The sequence below is a fragment of the Chiloscyllium plagiosum genome, chromosome 30, assembly GCF_004010195.1.
Source record: "Chiloscyllium plagiosum isolate BGI_BamShark_2017 chromosome 30, ASM401019v2, whole genome shotgun sequence".
Lineage (NCBI taxonomy): Eukaryota > Metazoa > Chordata > Chondrichthyes > Orectolobiformes > Hemiscylliidae > Chiloscyllium > Chiloscyllium plagiosum.
The window spans coordinates 46,739,537-46,751,291 of NC_057739.1; the positions used below are offsets into that span (position 1 = coordinate 46,739,537).

At 42.7% G+C, this 11,755-nt stretch overlaps 1 protein-coding gene across 1 annotated transcript in view; it reads left to right on the forward strand.

Annotated features, from left to right (window-relative positions):
* Positions 1-632: 632 nt before the first annotated feature.
* The window catches only part of dipk1b (divergent protein kinase domain 1B), a 52,470-nt gene continuing 41,347 nt past the window's right edge, over positions 633-11,755 (forward strand). Inside the window, exons 1-2 of the mRNA XM_043720675.1 lie at positions 633-639; positions 4,711-4,768. Coding sequence (XP_043576610.1) covers positions 4,730-4,768 — 39 coding nt within the window. The 5' untranslated portion in view covers positions 633-639; positions 4,711-4,729. The remainder of the gene's footprint in view (positions 640-4,710; positions 4,769-11,755) is intronic.

Here is an 11,755-nt window from a genome sequence, read left to right on the forward strand (position 1 = left end):
ATTCCATCAGGGCCAGGAGACGAGTCTATCCTTAGCTCCTTTAGCTTGTCCAACACTACCTCTTCTGTGATAATGATTGCTTCCAGGTCCTCACCTACTTTCGTCTCTGTCAATTATTGGCGTGTTATTCGTGTCCTCCATTGTGAAGACGGACACAAAATACCTGTCCAATGCCTCGGTCATTTCATCATATGCCATTACTAAATGCCCTTTCTCATCCTCAAAAGGATGAATGTTTACTTTAGCCACTCTTTCTCATTTTATATTGTCAGAGAAATTTGCCCAATAGGTTAGAGATCACAAAAACACAGCTTGAAGTGAAATTGACAGTTTTTTACAAATGATATCGCTGGAAGAGGAACTGACTAGGCTGATACAGAACTGACAGTCTGTACAGGGAGATCAGAATTTCTCTTCCCAGAGCTGAGGATGAGACCAGTTTTATAATAATGCTGCATAATAAGGCAGATTAAGAAATGGGGAAAATACAGTGTATCTGGAAATGGAATAGTTACAGAGATACTAATTGGAAAACAGCTAGCGGAAGAATGTCCTGTTCCTTCACACAATGCAACATCCTGACAGTATCGATCGTTCCATTCCTCTTCACAGTTAGGGGTTAACGTCACCTCTGAAATGGTGAGGTGTTTCCATTGTCCTGTGCCTGGACCATGTCCTTACTGATGCCTCTCTGTTTGACCTGCTCTTTGTGTGGCTTTGGTATTGCTGGATTGTGAAACTGCCCTTAGGGTTTTGAGATATCTGTGGTGCTCTGTCATTGTTAGTGAGCTTAAAGTGTATTCCCTTGTCTGCATGTGCTATCTGATTTGGCTTGTGAGCTTGCTTGGGAATTCTGGGTGTTTTTGGTACAGTTTGGCCAATTTTGCTTTTGTGGGTCTATTGTGGGTTGGCAGATCTTTTCCCACATATATATTTAAAGAAACTTTTGCTATCTGTCTTTATATTCTGTGCTAGTTTTTTTCTCATGTTCTATCTTACTTTTTTTTTATAGCTCTTTTTGTGGCTTTCTGTTGACCTTTAAAGCTTTCTCAATCTTCTAGCTTCCTGCTGATCTTGACCACTTTGTATGCCTCCTCTTTCCCTTGTTAGGTCTATGGCCCCCATCAACCCACCCTCCACTCCCGGCACCTTCCCTTGCCACTCCAAGAGGTGTAAAACCTGCACCGACACCTCCCCCTCACCTCCGTCCAAGGCCTCAAAGGATACTTCCACATCTGGCAGAGACTTTCCTGCACCTCCAAACACCTCATTTACTATGTCCGTTGCTCTCAATGTGGTCTTCTCTACTTTGCGGAGATAGGACGCTAATTTGCGGAATGTTTCAGAGAACATCTCTGGGACACACGCACTAAACAACCCCACCGCCGTATGGTCAAAAATTTCAACTCCCCCTCCCACTCCACTAAGGACATGCAACTCCTGGGTCTCCTCCATCGCCAAATACTAGCCACCTGATGCCTGGAGGAAGAACACCTCATCTTCCACCTTGGGACTCTCCAACCACACGGGATCAATTTCGGTTTCACCAGTTTCCTCATCTTCCCCCTCCCCACCTTATCCCAGATCCAACCCTCCAACTCAGCACCGCCCTCTTGAACTGTCCTACCTGACCATCTTCCTTCCCACCTATATGCTCCAACCTCCACTCCAACCTAATTTCAGCAAGGCGTTCGATAAGGCTCCCCACAGTAGGCTATTGTACAAAATGCGGAAGAATAGGATTATGGGAGATATAGCAGTTTGGATCAGTAATTGGCTTGCTGAAAGAAGACAGAGGGGGTGGTTGATGGGAAATGTTCACCCTGGAGTCCAGTTACTAGTGGTGTACCGCCAGGGTCAGTGTTAAGTTTACTGCTGTTCGTCATTTTTATAAACGACCTGGATGAGGGCGTAGGAGGGTGGGTTAGTAAATTTGCAGATAACACTAAGGTCGGTGGAGTTGTGGATAGTGACGAAGGATGTTGTAGGTTACAGGGAGACATAGATAAGCTGCAGAGCTGGGCTGAGAGGTGGCAAATGGAGTTTAATGCGGACAAGTGTGAGGTGATTCACTTTGGTCGGAGTAACCGGAATGCAAAGTACTGGGCTAATGGTAAGATCCTTGGTAGTGTAGATGAGTAGAGAGATCTTTGTGTCCATGTACACAGATCCTTGAAAGTTGCCACCCAGGTTGACAGGGTTTTTAAGAAGGCATACGGTGTGTTAGCTTTATTAGTAGAGGGATTGAGCTTTGGAGCCATGAGATCATACTGCAGCTGTACAAAACTCTGGTGTGGCCACACTTGGCATATTGCTTACAATTCTAGTCACTGCATTATAGGAAGAATGTGGAAGTTTTGGAAAGGGTTCAGAGGAAATTTACCAGGATGTTGCCTGGTATGGAGATAAGGTCTTATGAGGAAAGGCTGAGGGACTTGAGGCTGTTTTCGTTAGAAGAAGGTTGAGAGGTTACTTCATACATACATGTAAGATAATCAGAGGGTTAGATAGGGTGGACAGGGAGAGCCTTTTTTCCAAGTATGGTGGTGGCGAGCACGAGGGGACATAGCTTTAAATTGAGGGGTGATAGATATAGGACAGATGTTAGAGGTAGTTTCTTTGCTGAGAAAGTAGTAAGGGTATGGAATGCTTTGCCTGCAACGGGAGTAGATTCGCCAACTTTAAGTCCATTTAAGTTGTCATTGGACAAGCATATGGACGTTAATGGAATAGTGTAGGTTAGATGGGCTTCAGATTGGTATGACAGGTTGGCACAACATCGAGGGCCGAAGGGCCTGTACTGCGCTGTAATGTTCTATGTTCTATGTTCTATCACCATCACCCCCCATCTCCATCTACATATCGCATTCCCAGATACCTATCCCCCCAGCCCCAACCCCCTTCCAAATGATCTGTCAGTCCCCATGGGCACCCCGCACATTCCTGATGAAAAGCTTAGGCACGAAACATTGACTCTCCTGCTCCTCAGATGCTGTCTGACTTTTTGACACTGCCTTCTCTTTCAATTTGATAACCTCTCTTATTTCCTTTGACACCCATGACAGATTACCCCTTTTCTTACAGTTCTTCCTTTTCACTAGAATATACGTTTGCTGAGCACTTTGAAAAATTGCTTTGGAAGTCCTCCACCGCTCATCAACTGTCCCACCATAAAGTCTTTGTTTCCAGTCTACTTTAGCCAACTCCTCCCTCATCTTTTGTTTAAGCACAGGATCCTGGAATTGGATTCTATCTTCACCCTTTCCATTTGTATTCTAAATTCAGCCATACTGTGATTGGTCCTTCCAAGAGGATTCCTAACAATGAGGTCATTAATTATTCCTATCTCATTACACAGGATCAGATTTAGGATAGCTTCATCACTTGTCAGTTCCATTACGTAGTGTTCAAAAAAACTTTTGCAGATACACTCAACAAACTCCTTCTCAAGGCTACCCTGACCGAATTGGCTTGTCCAAACGACATGCAGATTAAACTCCCCCATGATAATTGCCATATCATTTTTACAGGCATTAGTTATTTCTTTGTTTATTCACCATCCCAATAGGATGTTATTATTTGGTGGCTTATAGACTACTACTATCAGTGACATTTTCTTCTTAGAATTTCTCATTTCCAACCAAATGGATTCAACTTTATTCTCCAGAGAACCTATATCATCTCTCAGCAACACCCTGATGTCGTCCTTGAATATCAGAGCTACACCACCTCCCTTACCTTCCTCTCTGTCAATTTACTAAAACACCTTACAGTCTCTCCTCCTGGGTTTCATATCTCCATCCTCATTCTCTGGGGTGAAGACGGATGTGAAGTATTGGTTCAACACTCAATCAATGTCCTCTGGCTCCACCCATAGATTGTCCCCTGGATCCCTAATAAGCTTACTTATTTTACCCTCCTCCTTGTTATACTCATAGAATATCTTAGGGTTTTCCCTACTTTTACCTTTCAGAGCTTTCTCATATCCCCTCTTTCCTTTTCCAATTGCTTTCTTAAACTCCACCCTGCACTTTCTGAACTCCACCCATGCCACTTGATGATTGTTTCCTTTGTACTGGCTAAAAGTCTCTCTTTTGCTTCTCAATGAATCCTGAATATCTCCAGTCATCCATGATTATCTGGGCTTGTTACTCCTTCCTCGTACCGGAGAGAGAACATATTGAGTTGGTCCGCTCCCTATTTCCTTTTTGAAAGCCCCCCGACTGCTCTTCTGTAAATTTAGAAGCTGTTCCTAGTCTATCTTGGCCAGATCCTGCCCTATTTCACTAAAATCCATTCTCCCCAACCCAAAACCATTTTTTTGCAACTTGTCCATTTCTTTGTCCTTAAGAAATTTAAATTGTACCATGTTGTGATCGCTGTCACTAAAATTCTTACCCACCATCACCTTAAACTTCTGTTTGGGTTCATTCCCCAGAACCAGGTCCAGAACAGCTCCATCCTTTGTTGGATTTTATACATATTGGCCTCCAAAGTTCTCCAATACACATTTCAAGAAATCCACTCCATCGAAGCCCTAAACACTGTTTATCCCAGTTAATGTTGGGAAGGTTGAAATCACCTAGAATAATTACCTTTTTGTTATTATTTTTACACATCTCTGCGAATTGTGAAAAAATTTGTGCCTCAATTTCCTGCTAACTCTCTGGGGGTCAATAATAATGTGGCTGCCCTTTTTTTATTCCTCAGCTCTACTGACAAAACTGCAATGGATGTCCCTTCCAAGATATTATTTCTCCTTACTGAAGTAAGTGACTCCTTAACTAATTACACAGTGGCTCCTCCTCTTTTACCCCCTCCTCTTTCTCACCTGAAGATTCTATATCCTGGCATGAGTTGAGTTCCCAATCCTGCCCTTTCCTCAACCACATCTCTGTGATGGCTATTACATCATGCTTTTATGTGTCAATCATCATCCTTAGCTCATCCATTTTACCTGTGATATTCCTGGTATTAAAGTAAAGCCCACCCAGAATTGCCTTACTCCCTTGAAAATTAATACAACTGCACACTCTCCTCCTTGATTGTTTTACTCTTTGATTCTGTGTCCTTATTCTGCTAACAATCTATGTCCCCTCCCCTTGCTGAATTAGTTCAAACTCCTCCCAAAACCACTAGCAAACCATTCCGCAAGAATGTTTGACTCACTGTGGTTCAGACATAGACCATCCCTCTTGTACAGGTCCCACCTTCCCCAGAAATGGTCCCAGTGATCCAGGAATCTAAAGTGCTCCCTCCTCCACCAACTGTTAAACCACACATTCTTCTGAACTGTTCTTCTATTTCTGTGCTCAATTCCATGTAGCACAAGGAGTAATCCAGAGATTACAATCTGAGAGGTCCTGCTTTTTTATTTGATTTGATTTGTTAATTGTCACGTGTATCTTGTCACAAAATACAGTGAAAAGTGTTGTATAGTGTAACCACTCTCCAATGCCATCTTACAACACAGAAAAATAAACCAAAATATAGAATACAAAGGCAGAAAAATGAAGAAATAAAAAAGTCTACTACCTAGCTCCATGAATTCTAGATACATTCCCTCTTTCTACCAATGTTATTGGTACCAACATGTAACATGGCCCCTGCCTTATCATGCTTTCCCTTCAGGATGCCCTGCAGCCATTCAGTGACATCCCAGACCCTAGTAATCAGGGAGGTTACACACCGTCCTGGAGTCACCTTGACAGCCAGATAGTGCCTATTTGTTCCCTTCTCTACAGAATCCCCAATTGGTGAGCCAGTCCACAAGGGACTCCTGAACTTCCTGCCCATTTCTTCTTGACTGCCTAGAGGTCACTCATTCCCTTCCTTCTCAAGTCCCTTCATCTGCAGTGTGACCACCTCTCTAAATGAGCTACCCACAACGTTCACAGACTTGCAGATGTTCCACAGTGTCCCCAGTCACTTTTCCAGCTCTGAAACCTACGCTTTCAGGATCTGCAGCTGGACACACTTTCTGCATGCTAGTCCCAGATACTGGAAATGTGGCCAGTCTCCCACATGGAGCAACAGGAACAACCATGGCTTCAAGCTCTCCTGCCACTTTTCTAAATAAACCAAATAAGTCCCTACCAATGACCAATAATTTAATGTAGATTGGAAATACCCACACAAACTTACTCACCAATCAGATGCTCCCATTCATTCCACATCACTTTCTGAACTCTGGTATCTGGTCTATTCCTACCCCCAGTGGACTGCCAGGTTCACTTTACATTGCTCCCACTGCTGCTGCTGCCATTACTGTGAATGTGCCACACTGCCCTCCTCACAGTTTACAATTCTTCCAGGTTTAGTGTACTCTGCAAACTTTGAAATTGCTCTCCCACACTGAAATCCAGGTCATGAATTGACAGCAGGAAAAGCAAGGGTCCCAATACTGAGCCTTGTGGAACTCCACTACAAGTCTTCCTCCAGCCTGAAAAACATCCATGAACCATTTCTCTGTTTCAATCCTTCAGTCAATTTTGGATCTATGTTGTTACTGTCCCTTTTATACTATGACCTACGATTTTCCTCATAGGTCTGTTCTGTGGCACTGTATCAAACACCTTCTGGAAGTCCATGTACACTACATCCACGGCATTACCCACCCCCGCAATGACCCTTTCTACTACTGTTTCAAAAAACACTCCAGTGAATCGGTGAAATATTTCCCTTTTAGAAATCTTCCTAATCAACCCACTTTTTTTTCCATGTGAGTTATTAATTCTATTGTGAATAATTGTTTCTAGAAGATTTTCCACCACAGAAGTTAAACTGATAGGTCTATAATTATTGGGTTTATCCTCACAACCTTTCTTGAACAAGGCATAAACTTTACAATTCTCAGCCTTCTAATTCCAGTCTAGAAGTTTAATTTTTCAAAATCTGTCATTAAGAGTCTAATGATGACCAGGAAACTATTTTTGATCATCAGTAAAAACCCATCGGCTCAACTAATGTCTTTTAGGGAACTAAACTGCTGTCTTTTCTTGGTATAGCCTACATTTGACTCCAAACCATAGAAATGCGATTGACTCTTCACTGCTCTCTGGCCAGTTAGGTATGAGCAATACATGCTGGCCTGGCCAGTGACATCCACATCTGTGAATGAATTTTTTAAAAAATTCCTGTTGATTCACAATTGAAATTTTTGCCTTACATCTGTTGTAAGGACATGTTTTCTCTCTAATATTAATTTTTGCCTCCCTGGTCATCTGGGGAACTCTGGATTTGTTTAACCCTACATTTTCCATCTGGGGGAGTATAACTAAACTGTATTTGAACCATTTGCTCCTTCGAAGTGGTCCATTGTTCGATTACTGTTCATCGCTCCAGCGTCACATTCCCATCAAGCCTGTTCAGTTCTGTTTTTGCCCCGTTAACTCAGGTCTCCACCATTTGATTTTTCTTACTCTGAATTATTGCATATCATTCTCCACCATCATCCTTATCATACAATGATCACTATCCCCTAAATGTTTCCCCACTGACACTTCAATTCACTTGGCCCACCTCATTTCCAAGGACCAGGTCCTTTCTTGTTGGACTAGATACATACTGCTGTAGAAGACTCTCCAAAATTCATTCTTGGAACACTTGCCACTCACTACCCCTTACACTACCAGTATTCCCAGTCTATGTTGGGTCATAACCAGTCATAACACTTGATAGTACAGAACTTAAACATTGCCAAAAGAAGATATAAGGTTGAAGTACTCATCAGGACTAGGAAGCAAGAAAAAGACATGAAAAAAGGGACACTAATTTATGCAGGATGAGAAGAGTGTGTGGATTAGTTGGACGATTATTGGCAGAGAGATGCAGTAAGAGCAGTTAACTGTCAATCTTAGTTCTCACATAAGCTCTGATTGGTCAAGGTGTTGTCATGGAAATACAGCTGAGATTGGAAATCACCATGATCTATTTTTCCCATATAAAAAGTGTAATTTACTAATTCCTTTTGCCTAATAAAACAAGTCCTTTATCCCATTATAAGCCTGATTGATGGTCTTAACTTGGTTCAGAATGCAAGACTTAGCACAATCTAGATTATTAAATAAATGCTGTCCACCAGCAGAATCACACCTAATGGCAGACACACTGTTTTGAATTTGTAGGAAATAACTGTTTGAGCAAGGTCAGCATGCTGCCTGCCACAAGTGGTCAAGGTGTGGTTTGATGCAATCTGCCAGACATTGGCATGTACACACCTGGTATCGCTAAAGTGACACTCCTCTTTAAAAAGAGAGGAAGGCAAAAGGCAGAAAATTACAGACCGATTAGCCTAACCTTGGCCATGGGTAAGATTTTGGAGTCAATTGTGAAGGTTGAGGTTTCTGAATACTTGGAAATGTCTGGTAAAATAGGGCAAAGTCTGCATGGTTTCATCAAGGGGAGATCATGCCTGACAAATCTACTAGAATTCTTTGAGGAAGTAAAGAGCAGCTTAGACCAAGGACAGCCTGTGAATGTTACCTACCTGGACTTCAAAAAGGCTTTTGACAAGGTGCTGTTAGAGACAGGGAGCTAGCATGGATAAAAGATTGGCTATCTGACAGAAGGAAGAGACTGGGGATAAAAGGGTCCTTCTCAGGATGGCAGCCTGAGTGGTGTTCTGCAAGGCTCAGTATTAAGACTAAAACTTTACACTTTATACATTAACAATCTCGATAAAGGAACTGAGGACATTCTGGCTAAGTTTGAAAACAATACAAAGATAGATAGAGGGACAAGTAGCATTGAGGAGGTGGGGAGGCTGCAGGAGGATTTGGACAGAGTACGAGAGTGGGCAAAGCAGTGGCAGATGGAGTACAGCGTGGGAAAGTGTGAAGTCATGCACATTGGTAAGAACAATTGAGGCATGAATTATTTTCTAAATAAAACTCTGAATTTCAAAGAGACTTGAAAGTCCTAGTCCAGGAATCTCTCAAGGTAAACTTTCAGGTTGAGTCAGTAGTTAGAGTCCTACAGAACGGAGACAGGCTCTTTGGCCCAGACTGGTCCATGCTGACCAAAATGTCTGTTCACACTAACCTCATTTCCCTGTTCTTGGTTCATATCCTTCTAATCCTTGCCTAGCCATGGATTTGTCCAAATGTCTTTTAAATGTTGTTAATGTACCTGCCTCAACCACATCCACTGGCAGCTCATTCCATATGTGTACCACCCTCTGTGTAAAAAAAGTTGTCCGTCAGGTTCTCTTTTTATTTCTTCCTGTCCAACCTTAAACTGATGGCCTTTAGTCCTTGTTTCCTCAACCCTGGGAAAAAGACAGAGTGCATTCACCCTATCCATGCCTCTCATGAGCTTATATACTTCTACAAGGTCTCCTGCAGTCTGCGACGCTCTAAAGAAAAAAATCCTAGTTTGTTCAAACTCTCCCTATAACTCAGACCATTGAGTCCTGGCAACATCCTTGTAAATTTCTTCTGCACTCTTTCTAGTTTAATAACTTCTTCTATCTCTCTTATAACAAGGTGACCAAAACTGAATACAATACTCCAAGCGCAGCCTCACCAATGTCCTGTATAACTGCAACATAACTTCCCAACTTCTATATTCAATGCCCTGACTGATGATGGCTAGTGTGCCAAAATCCTTCTTCACTGCCCTGTCTACCAGTGACTCCACTTTCAGAGAAATGTGAACCTGAACTCCAAGATCCCTCTGTTCCACTACACTCCTTAAGGCCCTACCATTCACCATGAAAGTCCTAACTTGATTTGACTTTCCAAAATGCAAGACCACTTATCTATATTAAACTCCATTTGCCATTTCTGAGCCCATTTCCCCATCTGATCAAGGTCCTGCTGCAATTTCTGATGATGTTTCTCACTGCCTATTTTAGTATCATCAGCAAACTAATCATACCTTGTATATTCTCATCCAAATCATTGATACAGATAACAATCAGCAATAGGCCCAGCACCGACCCCTGAGGCACTCCACTAGTCACAGGCCTCCAGCCTGACAAGCATGCTTCACTATTACCCTCTGCTTCCTACCATCAAACCAATTTTGTATCCAATCTGCCAACTCACCCTGGATTCCATGTGATCAAAACTTCCAGAGAAGCCTACCATATGGAACCTTATCAAAGGCCTTACTGAAATCTATATAGATTACGTCTACCATCCTGGCCTTGTCAACCTTCCTGGTCACTTCATCAGAGAACTCTAACAAATTTGTGAGGCATGATCTCCCACACACAAAGCCATTCTGACTAATCCTAATCAAATCTCATCTTTCCAAATGCATGGATATCTTATCTCTCAGAATCTTTTCAAGTGAATAAGGGCACAACATTTGCTACCCTCCAGTCTTCTGGGATCTCACCCGTGGCTAACGATGATGCAAAAACATCAGCCAGGCCCCCGCAATTTCTTCTCTAGCCTCTTGCAGTGTTCTTGGATATACCTGGTCAGGACTAAGAGATTTATTCACCTTCTTACGTTCTAATATATTTCAACATGTCCTCTACTGTGATATGGACTGACCCCAAGATATCACCACTAACTTCCCCAAGTTCCCAAGTCTTCATGTCTTTCTCCATGGTAAACACAGTGGAGAAATATTCATTGAGGACCTCACCCATCTCCTGCAGTTCTACACAGACATGTCCACTTCGGTCCTTGAGGGGCACTATTCTCTCTCTAGTTATTCTTTTTCCTTTAATGTACCTTAAAGTACCTGTTTGGATTCGCCCTAATCTTCTAATCCAAGACTATCTCATGCCCCCTTTTCGCCCTCCTGATTTCCTTCTTCAGTAAACTCCTGTATCACCCGTATACCTCCAGGGATTCCCTTGATCCCAGCTACTTGTACCTGAACCTCCTTCTTTTTTCTGGTCAAAGCCCCAATATCTCTTGTCATCCAGGGTTCTCTATTCCTGCCAACCTTGCCCTTCACCCTCACAGGAACATATAGACCTTGAACTCTAGCTCTCTCATTTTTGAAGGCCTCCCACTTGCCAGAGGTCCCTTTGCCTGCAAACAACTTACTCCAAACAATCAACCCCTGCAAGTTCCTGTCTAATTCCATCAAACTTCATCTTGCCCCAATTTCAAACTTGAACCTGTGGACCAGTTTTGTCCCTCTCCATAACTGTATAAAAGCAGGGATATATTTCTCATGCTCTATAAGGCTCTGGTCAAACCACATTTGGAGTATTGTGTGCAGTTTTGGGCCCCATACCTCAGTAAGGATATATTGGCCCTGAAATGAGTTCAGAGGAGGTTCACGAGAACGGTCCTGGGAATGAAAAACTTAACATGTGAGGAACGTTTGAGGACTCTAGATCTATACTCGATAAAGTTTAGAAGGATGACGGGGGATCTAATTGAAATGAGAGAATACTGAATGGCCTGGACAGAGTCGATGTTGGGAAGATGTTTCCATGGGTAGAAGAGACCAGGACCTGAGGCACAGCCTTTAAGTAAAGGGATGACCTTTTAGAACAGAGGTACAGCAAAACCTCTTCACCTAGGGAGTAGTGAATCTATGGAATTCACTACCACAGAAAGCTGTGGAGGCCAGGTCATTGAATATATTTAATTCAGAGATAGATAGGTTCTTAAGTATCAGTGAGGTCAAAGGTTATGAGGAGAAAGCGGGAGAATAGGGTTGAGAAACTCATAAGCGCAGCAGATCAGGCAGCATCCAAGGAACAGGAGAATCGATGTTTCGGGCATAAGCCCTTCTTCAGGAATGAGGAAAGTGTGTCCAACAGGCCAAGATAAAAGGTAGG